At 41.3% G+C, this 15,711-nt stretch overlaps 1 protein-coding gene across 4 annotated transcripts in view; it reads right to left on the bottom strand.

Annotated features, from left to right (window-relative positions):
* Nucleotides 1-1,284: 1,284 nt before the first annotated feature.
* ctnnd2a (catenin (cadherin-associated protein), delta 2a) overlaps nucleotides 1,285-15,711 on the bottom strand; it is a 223,842-nt gene continuing 209,415 nt past the window's right edge. Inside the window, exons 22-25 of one of the 4 annotated variants that reach the window (XM_079576430.1) lie at nucleotides 10,061-10,187; nucleotides 5,140-5,271; nucleotides 4,448-4,524; nucleotides 1,285-3,829 (exon numbers count right to left, since the gene is read on the bottom strand). In XM_079576430.1, the coding sequence (XP_079432556.1) occupies nucleotides 3,410-3,829; nucleotides 4,448-4,524; nucleotides 5,140-5,271; nucleotides 10,061-10,187 (756 nt within the window). In that variant the 3' untranslated portion in view covers nucleotides 1,285-3,409. Of the gene's footprint in view, nucleotides 3,830-4,447; nucleotides 4,525-5,139; nucleotides 5,309-10,060; nucleotides 10,188-15,711 lie in introns of all 4 variants that reach the window. The other 3 variants (XM_079576428.1, XM_079576429.1, XM_079576431.1) reach the window with 3 other exon arrangements.

The following is a 15,711-nucleotide window of genomic DNA, read 5'->3' as shown; positions in this document are numbered from 1 at the left end:
CACAGCAGTAAAAGTTTAGATTTTGTAGCTTGTTTTCTGTTCCTAGTTACTTACATAAAAAATAACCATGAAACACACTGTAGCACTTAACATTGCAGCAGAGATAATTGGATGGAAATAGCATGGCTCCTAAAAACGCAACAGCATGAATTGAAATTGAATTACTTTGCTGTATAGAATTCCCTCACTCTTCCTCAAGGCAAACATCAGAATGATATATTAGACAAGTGCCTTTGTAATGATTGTAAGGGGCTATCACTGCTTTGTCTGTACATTAACTTTGCAGCATCAGAGAGGGAGGACCTTATCAGTGAGTGAGTGAACAAGTGTGATATCCAGCATTATCATACAACATGTTTCTGCACGCCCGTCTGTCAGCTCCCCTGCGGAAATATTTCTGAGAAAGATATCAAGATGTTAACAGTGATGCTTGTCAGCCACTGGAGACAATAGCAGTAAATAGTGTGTTACACTGGGGAGTTATTGACACATTGTCATGCTGCACCTCAAAGATACTGATAAATTGTCTCTTAAAGTGCTGTTTGTCCTCAGGCACTCTTATACTGTAATATATTTCAGCCGTATTGGTAGGTTAAACACGTAGAATTTAAGGTTTTCTCCTATGTAATCATATTCCATGGTGTGTGTCCATCATTTCCAAGTCATACATTTAGACATATTATGTATAACAAAAAATGTGTGGAAGGTCGACACAATGAGGCATCTGAATATTGGAAAACAGATACCATCAAACCCCATTATTGTAACATAATGCCTTTTCCCCCCAAGAAAAGTCAAGGTGAGCCATGTACGAAATGCAAGGGTAAAATATAACATGGTTTGTTGATTGATTTAATTGTTAGTTTTTGTTGGTAGAACAAAAAGTGGTGTTGAGGGCATGTGTCTGAATCCTCACATGACTGAATAGGTATACTGTAGGGACCTCAGATATGGCATTTATGGTTTTATTAAAAAGCACTGCCAACTGATGGACTTGCTAGATCAATGTTTCCCAAACTGATGTATGAGAACTCGTTGCAGTACACGCGCATTTAGCACAGGATACTAGAGCTATGTTGGATAAAAGAAACCAAAAACAGGAAAATCAATTGTTAAATGACATTCTAGTTAGGGAGTAGTGATTGTTTCAATAAAAGCCTCAAGGGATACGCGAAACAGAAAAAAGGTTGAGAACCACTGTGCTATAGAAGACTAACAACACCCTCATAATGCCCTTACCATGATCAATGATGTAAACATGTTAATAATTATCTGGAGACCACATTTGTTGATTGCAAAGAGTCTTTTTATTTTTCTTTGTGTTCAAGTACGGTCCTCTCTCAGCAGGGTCATCTAAGAAGCATTGAAACACAATAACACACAACTCGCACCAGAGCCTGAGCATGTTCAGGTGGTTTATCTCTTTTTGTCTCTTTTTGATTAGGCATAAAACGGGGGCTCCAATCTGCAGTTTCCACAATTAGGTCAAGAGAACAAGTCCAGTTGCACACAACGTTTTTCTTTCTGTGAACATTTGTTGCATTTAGAGACACGGACAGCTGCACATAAAAATCATATATATATATTTATATTTATATATTTATAGATTTGTCATTCTATATCAGCAATTAATTCTAGTGATTTTAACCATAGGATTTTCTCATTGTAAAACTTGGACAACCTGTCAGTAGGAATGCCTTTGATAGACATTGATTTATACAGGATTGCACACACCCACACACACACACACACGCACATACGCACACACGCACATACGCACACACGTACTGTACTTACGCCCAACAATTGCACACTGGTAGTCACATGCATGCATAGTTACGCGCGCCCAGGTTTACATAGACACACAGACGCGCTCCACTCATTAAGCATTCACACCGAGCCAACACAGAGAGGCAGGTCTGTACATTGATGATCCCACGGCGATGGCATGTCTCCACCTGATCCGAACGCATGGCAATCGAAGTTGGAAAGAGCAGAGGGAGTTGTCCTGTTTGTAAACTTCGACGATATATCGTGTTTTAGCATGTCCCTTTAAATGTCTCGTAATTAAAGTCCACAATAAGGACTGGTCGACGAGATGTCAAAGTTTGGCACAAAGTTGATTCTCTGTCTTTCTCCGCAGTTGTACGATATTTATGTGGTTCTTAAAGAGGGCAAGACCAGTTTGTATGCACACAATGACAAATCACTAAGAAGTTAACATGGCCAATGATATTACATCCCCCAAAGGAAAAGACACTCTGTGCTTTAAACATGTTGTCGTTGTTTTTGTTGAGGCAGTGAAAACGCACTTTTGTTGACTGGGCTCTGGAGACACTTCTCAATCTGGTGCTCTAAAACTGCTGAGGACACTTTAGCTTATACACAAATGTAGAAAAAAATCAAAAACAATACTGCTGGACATCCTCTTGCTGGGAAAACGACACAGATGTGGTCTATACTGCTTCTTGGTTGTCTTATGACAGATTGTGTGTTTGCCGTTTCACGGGGAAAAATGGTTGCATAAACGACCCCATCAAAAATGTGTAATATACACACTATATTACCTTTGAACTGTACAAAGAAAATCATTTAAAAGGCTTCTCTTTGTTCGCTGTTACATTTTAGAAAAGTACAAATGAAAGGAAGCAAAAAGAAAAGCGACAAAAAAAGAAGTCTCTCACAGATGACATTCCTTCAAAACAAATCGAGAAGACTGTGTAGGCAGCAAGGCCATCGCAACAAATAAGAGGGGATAAAAGCTGTGCTACGTTTCTCACTCGGGTGAAATGATAGACATCCAAGACTATCCCTTTGTCCCGTGTGCTTTCATCTTTCTCTGTGCTTTGAGATCAGCTGCCCTCCTCCAAAACCCTCATACCATCTGCATTTGGTCCTATGTCCAGTATCTGTCTTACACTAAAGGTCCCGTGACTTTCTGCTCCTTTCAAAGTAACAAATCTCACTAAAACATTCCTGCACCCTCCTAAATATTCTCCACTATTTGGCTGTGTTTTTATCATTGCATCTTCGCCCCTTCCACTTCTTACTTACCCTTCATATAGCACCCGTTTGAACTTGTCCCCAATCCTCTTCCTGGTGCAAAAAAGCTGACTATGAGGAAATAAAGCAATTTTGGGGTAAAATAAAAGAAAAAAAAGTAAAATGCCGGCATGCACATGCACTGACTCTCTCTCTCAGACCCTAAACTATTTGACTTTGTAATTTGCTTCCTCCCCTTCCTCTGTTTTTGAGTTTCCTTTTTAACCTGCCACTGAACTTATGCTGTATACTGTAACCTTGAGTTTGCTGCAAAAATAATCCCTATCTGACGCACATACATACACACACAGTCTCTTGCCCCGCACTTGTTTGTCGTCATGTTTTTTGTTTTGTTTTTGGGAACGGACTACACCCAAGAGTCAGGCGAGGCCGGGTAGTGGCTGGTTTCGTAGTTCAGTTCGCTGTATGGCCTAGAGGCTGAGTAGAAGTCTACGTAGTTCCCAGTGGATTTGAGACCCAGGTGCATTCGGAGGTCCTCTCTCGGATCGCGGGGAGGTCCGGTGGAGTTCGGGGGCTGCTGCGGCTGGGCTTGGGGCTGCGCCTGCGCCGGGACCTGGGGCTGCGGTTGGGACGGCGGTGGTGTGGGCGCCTGGTCCTCGTAGAAGGCCTCTTCGAAGCTCCGGCTCTGGCTGTGCGGAGGGGGCTGCGGTGGCTGCGGCTGCGGGAAGGAGGGAGGGGGAGGATAGGGGTCGTAGTCTTTTAGCACGGCCGCTGATGGGCTGTCCTGCTGGGGCTGGGGGGGCACAACACAGGGCTGAGCAGGAGCCTGGTAAAAAGGTTTGCGTGGAGGAAATTGCGGGAGAGAGGAGCAGCGGTGGTGGGACAGAGGGAAGCGAGAATGGAAGGGGGAGAGGGAGAAATGCAGGGGTGATGAGAGAGATAGACAGAAGCGGAGAGGACGGTGTCAGATACACAGCGAGTGGGAAAAGCCCGGGTTTGAAAAACAAGTACAGAGGGTAAAAAGGCTCCGATAGGAATCAAATAGGATGGGACTCATGCTGTGAATTCTCCATTTCATGCAGGTACTGAGGGGTAGGGCTCATTTCAACTCTCAAAGACAGAATACATGTTTGCTCAAAGGCACTGGCACAAGGTAGAAAACATATCACATCGACACCTGGGACCATGTTATGCAGCTCGTGGTAAAATTTACATCAAAATGAACTTTCTTTCAGATTGCATTTCAGATTAAGAATATCGAAGACACATTATTTATATGGAGTAGCTGCATTTGATCTCTTTCAAGGCTGCGTTCACATGATGAGATTAGAAATTCCTTGATATTTCCAATTTCTAATTCACAGACAGAGCCAATGAGCTTTATGTGTGGCTCTGTAATGTCAGTTACTGTGTTTATGCAGGCGCTAAATTGTGGAAAACTCACCTGGTTTTGCTTGATATCATCACTGGTTGTCAGGTAGGAGTTTCTGAATAACGTTGATGTCCCACAGGATATTTGAACTGAAACGAGAGACATGAATCAAAATAAAGGCTTTTGCAACTACTTTACACAGCTTACCCTCAATATTATTTGTAGTATAACTTAAAATAGAGAATGTGTGTAGAATATACTCATTTGTATATATGTAGTTATACAAAGGACGCACGTATTTTCCTTATACTATGGTAACCAGAGCAGCTGCCATCTGGCTAATCAACATGTGGTCTGTACTAGAAAGAAATTGACCATAAATGTATCATTCATGTGGTGTATCGGAGGTTGAAGTTTGGAGTGCGGAAGAGGGAGACGGCCTGAACATGCAGGATTACCGAAACCTCAAAATAATAACATTTCTAAAAGACGGTGGGTCTAAGGAGGCTGCTGGAAAACTCCAAAAGCCATAAAAAGCAATAAAACTGAGCAGAGCAGATAAAGGAAATCAAGGGACTTCCGTGAGGGAAAGAAAAATTGTTGAAGGCGCAGAATGAGACAGTAAAGGGCAGAGAGTGAGATGAGAGATCTCGGAGGGGAAGCAGAAGTAAAAGAAAGATTAAGAGCGGGGACGAAGCAGCGCTATATAATTTTGCTGCCCCCCCACCCCCCCCACCCCCTCCACCCCCCATCACAAAACGCACCTGCCATGCCGTCTTTGCGGGACGCGTGCTCTCCCTTGCTGCTATGGAAACCGGCGTTGGTTGCCGTGGAGTCGTAGTCCATCTTGCGTTCCTTCAGACTCATCATCTCTCGGGGGGAGGCTGGGGCGCTCGCTACACCCATGCCCAGGCAGACACGCACACACACACCCGCACGCACATACGCAACACAGTGAGCAGAAGTAAGGCGAGGCAGAGACGGCATGTGCTTTCACAACGTAATAGGGCCTTTGTGTGTGTGTGTGTGTGTGTGTGTGTGTGTGTGTGTGTGTGTGTGTGTGCGTGTGCGTCTGTGCCAGGGTCCTCAAGGTGCACAGTCATTATTCATCATTTAGCTTGTCAGAGGGAAGGGTCACCTACAACATGTTCAAAAACGCCTGGGAATTCACTCATACATTCAGGACCACCAGCTCGAAAGGCATAGGCGGAATATCAAACACAGTGACCATCTATAGTAGGACTTCCACTATGTGTAGACTTTTGAATGTACAAAGACATTCAAAGAGGCGGTAAAATGAATTGCAATTATATCAAAGTTGAAGTTTAAATGGGCCTAATCAACAAATGGCAAAACATATATAATGCCATCAGCAAACTAAATATATTGTCTACACCTTTTATGTACATCCTGCTAACTCTGTAGTTTAGACCTCTGCAAGCATCTTCTGAAATGCATGTGATTCTTGTATTAGTTTCGCAATTAATATTTCAGTCTTCAATCAAGTGTTCAATTTACTTTTTAACTTGAAGTGCACTTCTAATCGCAATCACAGAACTAGTCAGAAGAATTATAATTAGGTCTCTATCCATAATCATCCAGCCCTGCTGATCATTCTAAACGACTTGCGTTCATTCACATTATGTTACTCTTATGGGATTATGCATTAGAAACACATAATGTAACACCCTACATATATTGACGCTAAATCATTAACTAAATGCTAATTATGCATCTATAAAAGTTTTCTCTCTGACAGAACAATGAGAGAGAAAATGAGAAGGAAGAAAATGTTGAATGAAAAAAAACCTATTTGTCAGTAAATGTGAAATGTTAACGGTTTTAAAATATCTCATAAATGACTTTTCTATACATCAATCTGCTGCTAAAAGAGGTCAGGACGAGTGACGCTTGCATCAGTAATTTGTGATTTAAACAAGTAGGTATATCATAGGAAAAAGATTGTCACATGGTTGAAGCTCGAAATATGTACTGACAAAAACTCTATTCATTGACAACGAGCTGCGTAAGTCATTCATTCACAGATACAGCAAATGCACCTATGGATGGTGAAAAAACTCGGAGTACTTGGAAATAACGAGCAATGACAGAGAGCAGACTTTCTACTGGGAGGTGCAAACCAAAGACATCTTTTGATTTATTTACAAAGTCTTCATGTTTATTGCACCAGGTTCCATCTCGCTGTTTTCCTTATTTTTCCAGCATACCTCTTCCTCACAACACAAACTCACCCTGCCACAATGTAATCCCCTTATAGCATACTTAAAGTGCTTACTCAGTACCTCTTATCTAGACGCAGTGAATTTCCACAATCCTGCCTACCTGTGTATCAGCCTCTTCAGTCTGCTTAGCTAAACACTCCTGTACTCAATTCAGCATATGCATAAGTTTAAAGACCGTATATAATCGCTTTGCAAGTCGAGGGTCCACAATTCAGACTACAGAAAACTGATAGTGTAATCTTTAAAATCATAGAAAAGGGTTATAGAAATGTTGTAGTTGATAGATGTAGGTTCTCCAAATGAGTGAAATTTCACCCACACGTTTAGATGATACTGAAAAACACTTCACTGTACGCCGCTGTTGTCCATCTCTAAGCTTAATAAACAAATAATGATAATAACAGTAATGATAAAGATGCTTTACACTTTGCCTTTCAAGACAATCAAAGTGCTTTACATTGCAGTATGCAATCCATCAAGGAGAAGACTCAATCCATGCCAAGTCCAACTGACTGGAGGACAGCTCTATCCACAAGCTTAAAGGGATATTTCAGGATTTTTGACATAGGGCCTCATTTTCTAGTTATCCAGAGTGTTGTTGATTTCTGGAGATTTTTTTTGGTTTTATTCATGCAGTCCTTATATTTGAAGAGTTCAGTGGTGCTAGGCTAGTGCATGTCTATGGTAACTAGTAGCCTGCATTAAAAACCCCTTCAAAATCATCGGGTCATCCTCCAAACATTGCCACTTCACAAAGGAGTAGAAAGCTCCTTTGTGAATTCCATGTGTAGTAATGCCGGCCGCAGGTAAACAAACTACTGCAGATCTGGTAACCTAGCAGATCACTCCACCGCTGCGTAGCTTACAACCAGGAAGCTGATGCTGCTCAAATATGATTTATTTTAAATGCTAAATGGTTTTATTTAAAAAATTGATTCAGTCAACACTGACATTTATATCGGTAGTCTGGTGTTATGCGGGATTTTCCTCAGGTGCATTGTGCTTGGGTCAGACAGTTTTTTTGTTTTTAATTCAGGCTACTAGTTACCAAAGACATGCACTAGCCTAGCACCACTAAACTCTTCAAATATAAGGACTGCATGAATCAAAAATCCTGAAATATCCCTCTCCCCTTCCTGCCCTCTGCAGTCTCTTATTGTGTGCATACATTTCTCTCTATGCGTACAGTGTATGTATTGCACCAAGTAACACAATTTTCGATTCTCTTTGTGCTTTTTACGCGAAAGAGTTAAAGTTTACTAATGAGAAACAACAAACATTATAGCATTCGTATACATAGTCAGGGTGGGGGAAGTGTGTTGCACAAACTACCAGAGAGGGGCTGTAAGCTCCATTAAACTATGATGCATGAGATTACAAACATTTACGTAAGTGGGAGAACAACCCCCAAGTGTTCATAAAGTTTTCTTTACAAAAAATATATTTATTACAATAAAAATGCAAGATACTGACTGCACCCTCAGAGCCCCACAGGTTGAATTACAAATGTTTGATGATTAAAATCTGTAAGTTTACAACTAGTGTTTTATATTGAACAAATGAAACTCATGAAAGACAAGGAAATTGGGGTGAGTCACAGAGTGATGAAAAAAGGAATAATTGAGAAATTTGTGATAGCTGTAGCTCAAATGGTACAATATACCTACTAAACTGAGGGTTGGTGGTGAAATCTTGCAATGGCATAGTGTTTCATGGACAAGACATTTCAACCACTTAGCTTGAATGTTGGTGTGATTGGTGGTGGCAGCCTAACAGGATGCAGAATGGCTTATATTGAAATTTGGAATTTCAACTGCAGAATTGCTGTAATGCAGCCAACACAAATGCAAATGCTTGACAGATGTTTGACCACAGTTTGATATCAAACCTGACACAAATTGAATAGCACTGCTGGTTTGACACAGCCACCCAGGGAGACTGAAAAGATTGGAAACTGCCATAATGGAGGCAACAGTCTTCATCGTCACCTCTTTACATCTCCTCCTTTGCACTCCTTGCAAATTGTCCTCCCTTGCTGCTTTTCCTGAGCTCTTTGACTCCTCCCCTCCCAGTTTGCCTGCACATCATTACTCCTCCTGCTTTGATCCATCTCTAAGGGCCTGAATTGCAGACTGGCGCGTATGCAGAGCAGAGATAGAGATGCATATGGCTCTGCACATACTGTAAGTGTGTATGTGTGAGAGCGCACTGAGGCAGCCAGTGAAGAGTGAGAAATCAGAGCGTGAGGTGAGAAGAAAGCATGATTACCAAAAGGAGGGGAATGAGACGCTTGAATGGCTCTGTGCGGATGAACAGAGAGACAAAAGGGAGGTGTGGATAAGTAAGTGGTGAGGAGGCTTTTCCATCACCAACTCTTCTATTACAAACCTCCACAAACTCTCTGCTCTATAATCTGAAACTCTGTATTTTCAATGTCGTTGGCCAAAGTCAAATCCTCATCCTGAGCTCCCTTCCTGCATTAACCGCCCTCCTATCCCTAATTCTTCGTGCCTACTTGCTTTCTCTCCCTCTGTTTATCTCCTCCCTTTTTCTGTACCCACACACACTCTCTTCTCTGGGTCCTTGAAGACAGCTCTAAGCCGGGAGGAAGGAAAACTATTTTTCTGCCTCATCAGCTTGCTAAGCCCAGTGTGGAGAAAGCGCAGCTAAAGGCCCTTCTACCACTGATGCTAATGGCTAAGGCTAGTGCGGCAAGTGCGCCCTATGCAGAGCATGAAGGCCAGTGGGCTCGAGCTAAAGGCTAGTCATAACCGTTTTTCACTGGATGAAATCTTGCGGGTGGCAAGCAGTGATGCTAACAGTTGTTTGCTTAAGACTGATGGACTGGTAACTGTTGATGCTACTGGCGCCAAAAAGAGTATACAATACTTATGTGTTTTCATGTATTCAAACTGCTTTTTTCCTCATTGATTAATGTTATAGCGGTAACAAGTAGCCAAAGTCTTGTCAAGCAACTTTGGGCCTGGAGTAAGTTACACCCTGAATCATAGGTGCACCTGCATATTCACACAGATGTTTGTCTTTGATGATCCCAACAAATGTTGAATGACCTTGCTTTAAAGGAAGCTAGTCTGCAGTTTTTCTCTCGGTCTGAGCACTGGACATTTCTTGTTTGGATAGGCTACTGCTTTCACTTTTAATATCAGCATAATCATTATTCTGTGGCCAAGTAAGTATGTCTGTCGAAGTAATCTCTTTAAGACAATTATGCTTGCAATCTGACAAAGTTCTATAGTCTGTCTTCTGCTAATTCTTCAGCTGATGCGGACATTGGTCAAATTGCCAGGCAGTTGCATTCAGCAGGCTCTCTGTCGGCATAGTGCATATTTCTTCCTTGCAAAAGTGTCTCAGAGATGGCTAAAACAGAGGACCCTGACCCACACACACGCTGAGTGGCCTGCATGTCTTGTGTGATGCTCACCAGAGCGGTTATTTGGAGATGTCCTGACAGGAGAGACAGAGGGAGTCCGCGATGAGGAGTAAGGCCTCTGTCTGTCCCTCTCTATCGTCGAAGCGGAGCCCACAAAGTGATACTGAGAGTAGCCATCCTGTAAGACAAACATAGAGCAGATTTTACAATGTGACCTTGTGATCAACTGGAATAATACTAATCACTGCAGGTCAGTGGAAATTGCACAGAAGGTTATTTCTATTGTTGGACATTTAGACACAGACACGCAAAGTTTTGCTGTCTAATGTCCTCAAGGTAAGTGACTCATTGCCTATTTTTTAATCAACATACTATGTGAGTGTGTGATAGACAGTGGTCAGAGAGGCCAATGGCACAGATTGTCAGCCTTGCTTCTGTCAGTCTACCCTCGGGAAGCTGCAATTGTGGCTTGTGAAATGACTGAATAATGACTAGCTTATGAACTCATGCTTGTAAAGTGTAATACAATTGCATTCTATTATGATTAGTGGCAAGTATGAGCACAATGTTTACTGTCATTTTCAATACTGGTCCCAATTGAAAGGTGAGGAGGTTTGGTGTGTCACGCGGTCGTCATATATTGTATTCTTGTTTTATTACCTTGGGTTGTTGTAGACATGAATACATTTTATCTGGCAGTCACATGAACACAATTGGCAGTAAATGTGAAATATCACATGATAAAAAATGTCCTTGCTTGCTAATATCATGAAGCAACAGACAGCTAACCTTGTATGTGGTTGAAACAATTAAGTTGGAAAAAAGGTGTTGAGTGTATCGGTGGTGATTAACACTTCGCAGGTGAGTTACGCAGACATTACAAGACACTTACAACCTTCGAACAAAACCACTCACACAAAAGCAATTAACCGGGCTATGTTCAGCACTAGCTACAGTGAATGTCACTGTTAAAATGTAATAATAATAATTTCAGGAAAAATACTGCTAATGATTTGGTGAGTGTAATTACTGCCACGCCAATGACTTTGCATCTATATTAGTTTAGAAGTGATTGGAGCAAAGCACTCCCCATAAGAATGGATCGAGAGCGTCAACAACAATCACTGGCTGGAACCAAATTCAATTTAGCATTAAGATAATTGGCTACCTCTGAAAGCCAGGCCCAAGCTGATGATAAAAGATAATGGTGGCATTTTCCATCATAGTTATTTTACAGTGGGAAGGGCTTATGTTAATACGACTGGGCTGTGACAAGGGTACCATCGAAGAGGTGACTCATTTGGGACATGGACCGGAGAGTGGGACAACAGTAAAACATGGAAAAGTAAAAGAAGTGGAAGATGGTTTTAAAGAAGTCCACAGTGCTTTTTTTCATACTTTTACCCTCTATCTTAGACAGTACAGTGAAATGACTGTATTTGTAGCAGTGGGGGTTGTAGTGGCAGCTACCAGGCATCATGGGACTTGTCGCTCTAGTGGTAAAAACACTGAATTATGAATTAAAAGTGCAATGTGGCGCCCCCTCCAGTAGATGGCACACATGGGGAGCATCTCAGTTGCCTATCCAGTGGTTCCCAAACATTTAGTCTCACGTATCCCTTGAGTTGTTCATTCTTACTCCAAGTACCCCAATCCTGCTGTGTTTAGTTAATCATTTTTGCAAAGTGATTAACTAAACACAGATTGTTCAGTGTTTCATAGTTGTTGTGTTCAAAACGAAGCTAAAACAATCCCAAATTCAAACATTTTACTGAAAAATACAATTGAAATTACCTTTCCTTTATTTCATTTTGAAATACCACTCAGTTTCATCTTTTTATCTTAAATAATTAAACCCTGGTAAAGAAACACTGGCCTATGTTTAATGTTATGTAGAGGAAACTTAAACTTCTCATTTAGTAATGGGTAGAACATATTAACATTACTAAAGTTAGCTGCAATATTAAAATAACTATTTTCCCTGTTTCACCATATAGTACAACTGTTTACAACTACTTTATCACGTGCAAACTTTACTTCTTTCACCACTGACGGAGAGTAATTAGAGAGGTGTGGAAAAGGTAGTGACAGTGCAGACCAGACACAGGAGTTAACAGTGAAGCGAGGAGGGCTGGCTTGTGTGTGTGTGTGTGTGTGTGTGTGTGTGTGTGTGTGTGTGTGTGTCTACCCTGCTGTCCGTTGCTTTGACTCTGGACTAATAGAAAGTGGGATCCTCTGACACGCCGAGGTTTAAAGGTAACTTGCTTCCAGACTTCCTTTATTTCCTCGCCTACACTATCTCACTCACCTTGTTTGACATTGTCTTTCCTGACCCAGCTCATTATCTCCTGCATAACCTCCCGATGGTGCACTTGCACAGCACAAAATGAACACGGGGGATGAATATTGAATGGTGTACACATATATATTTCACACATGACGTCTATTAATAAGGATAGGTTGCAGTGGTGGCCAAAGGAGTCTGCAGGAAACCTCTAAGTTAAATAACGGCATTTAATCTTAACAATATTTGTTTTATATTCTGTTAATTGTTAATATATTTTGCATTAGTACATTACTAATGTGTTTGTAAATGCTATTTATTTACATATGCCTTATTATCTTCTACCAAATGATTCTATAAATTATAAAAAACGTATTTATTGTAAAAACTGATTGATTTTCCGACTACTGAATTTGTTCCCGTATAAATGTGAGCCAAGACACCCCTGTGTCAGGTTGACCACAGAATGAGCGCTTAATTCTTAATGAACATCCAATATTCTCAAGATCTTGCTGTTGGCTACAAAGTTGCAGCAATTGTGCAAAAAAGCCCCAAACTTTAATAATACATTTAAAGTAATACATTTCACACCCACACAAGTAAATTATCTCCATTGGTCATTATCCATCGAGAACATTAAATTGATAATAAGCCACATCTTTTTTTGTTAACAGTTGTAGCTCTTTTCCTCTTCTAACAATGGAATTCCCTCATCTGTCCACCCACCTCCACTTTCCTTCACTCTCTCCCTCTCTCTCTCCTCTCTTTCCCCTCTAGCTCTCTTTCTCTCTCTCCCTCTCTTTCGTTCACCCACTCTTCCCCCTTTCTCTCCCTATCAAGTCTCCCTTCTCTCTCTCTCTCTCTCTCTCTCTTACACACTGTCTCTTTTCTCCCTCTCTCTCCCTCTCCCTTCTCTCTCTCTCTCTCTTTCTCTCTCACACACACTGTCTCTTTTCTCCCTCTCTCTCCCTCTCCCTCTCCCTCTCTCTCTCTCTCTCTCTCTCTCTCTCGGCGCAAATGAGAGGCAATAAAGAGCCGGTTGCCAAGCGACCATTTTGCTTGTTGCTCTTACCATCACTGCAAGTGATTGTTGAAGGTCAGAGCACTGGGAGCTCAAAAGTTGATTAGTGACACAACAAATGATCGGGACAGTATGTGAGTGTGTGTGTGTGAGTATGTGTGTGTGTGTGTGGGTGTGTGTGGACTGGGGGTGTTCATGCCAGACACCAATTATAGAAAGCAGCAATGTAAAAAGGTTACACATGATTAGTAGAGCTTTCCATGTGGGCTTGTGTAATTAATGAACACGGTCATGCAGTGTTGTGCAAAAGTGTGCAATTTTTATGATCGTGGGAAAATTATATGAATATAGACTGGTACATACCAAAATACAAGAGGAAGCATAAAATTATAGACAATCTCTGCCTATGCATCTCGCAGTATCCTTCAATTGTAAATGTATTACTGGAAATGCTATTTTCCTTTAAGGCAAATAAAATAAATGAAACTGAATTTTGTGTGACTCACAAAGTAGTTATTCTGTATATTCTTATTCTGTAGAGGTTTGCTTCATCCAGGTTTCCAGCCCCCTTAAAGCAATAAAAAACTCTCTCTGTCACTCTCTGGGTGTAGCGTGGGTGTAGGGCATGACAGCTTGCACTGTTGAAAGCTGACATCAAACCACCAACCTTATTGTCATGAGATGACCACACTACCAACCAGATCCATTGAGGAAATACGAAGCAAAAATTTATTGCGTACCATGCCGTGTACTTCAATTTATGACAAATTGCCAAATAAGCTTTTGAAGCAGGTACAAAATAATTTAAATCCTAATACGCTGCATTTGACACCTCAATTTTGTGATTTTATAATGCAATTCTTTACCTCTAAACAGAATCCATGGCTGCCCAGAAAATAGCGTGCCTCTGCCCTTTTCACTCTTCATTTTGGTCACTGCTGGTTGTGCTGATTTAGGGACTGACCTTTATCGTGCAGCTACATCTATTGTGCAATCTCAACAAGGCATCATGACCGGCCCACTGCTTTGTCTTAGTTTAAAATTCTAACACAGATGTGGATTAGACGTTAATTCTGCACATATTTATCCACGCGCACCTTCACCTCTGCCCTCCCTCTGGATTTCCTTCTGAAACAGGTGAACATCAGAGAGACATCACAGAGAACAGAGGCAGCTTCTAACGCCCAGGCTTTGGTTTGATGTCTTCTGAAGTTTTCAAAAGCTCATCTCCGTCTCAAAATGTTTTTTTTTTTTAATCATCTCTGTAGTGTGGTTGTGAGCTTATCTCGTCATTACTAAGTATGTTGTGGCTGTCTAATGCCACGCTTGTAGGTGGACAGCAGTTACTGTATGTTCTGCTACCACCATGGGCCCAACACCACACGACTATTCAACTACTACTTGCTACAATAAATTCAGATTTTTAGAAAGACGCAGGGCAGGCAAGAGTGAGGAGACAGGAGAATGATATCAATCAAATTAGTATTAAAGGTGCATTATACAACTTTTTATTGGAAGTAAAGTCGATATTTGAGAATATGTATATATATACATACAGCAGAAAAGCCTGAGCAGCGCGTGAGGCAGCTGCACTTGAAGATTTGGTTTCAAAGGATTCTTAAGATTTGATCTACTGATGCTGTATTATGTATTTCCACACGCACATGCCAATAACTTCTACTTTTTCATTTCTATAGGGTGCACTCAATATGAGGCAAAAAAGGTTCAGAAAGTAATTGCAGGGTTTCCGTTAGCCAGCTGTAGCCGGCTTTAGGCTGGTATGAAAAGCAAAGTCCGGTAAATTTAAGAGAAACTCTGGAGAAAAATAGGTGAAATAGGTAGACTATTGTAGGCTATGAAACCCATTATATCTAGCCCATTTCAAGTCAGTGACTAGTATTACAAAGTGACAAATCCTAGTCAAGAAGGTTCAATAGTTTTATTAAAAAAAAGTTTTGATCTGCGCCTTCTTACTTGTGTACAAAACGCAGTTGAAGCGCCATCACGCTGGAAATGAAAGGCTTCTCTCTTCACGCATTGTCATGTTTTCCAAAACAAACGTGGACTTTACCAGTGAACGGAGCTGCTCAGAGTGCAGCAGACCTGGGTCAGTATTGCTCTCGGCTAACTTTTGATGAATTGAACCCACGCTCTGTCCCTCAATAATATTTCAGCTGTGAGAGAATTCATCGCTTATTTTACACCTAAAGCTCCGTTACAGGCGCGGAAGGGCATCCTAACCTGTGCTGTGCATCTGATTCCGTGCACAGAACTGGATAAGGACAGTGATAAGATGTTTGCTTCTTTCTCACATCAGAGTTCTTTCATTAGGAATAGCCAAGCGTTTTTAAACCCATTCACTCGTATTAGAGCGCTACACGAATGCTTTAAAATATA

The sequence above is a fragment of the Gobius niger genome, assembly GCF_951799975.1.
Source record: "Gobius niger genome assembly, chromosome: 18".
Classification (NCBI taxonomy): Eukaryota; Metazoa; Chordata; class Actinopteri; order Gobiiformes; family Gobiidae; genus Gobius; species Gobius niger.
The sequence above is the reverse complement of the archived record's forward strand: the minus strand, read 5'-3'. Positions and strand labels throughout refer to the sequence as shown.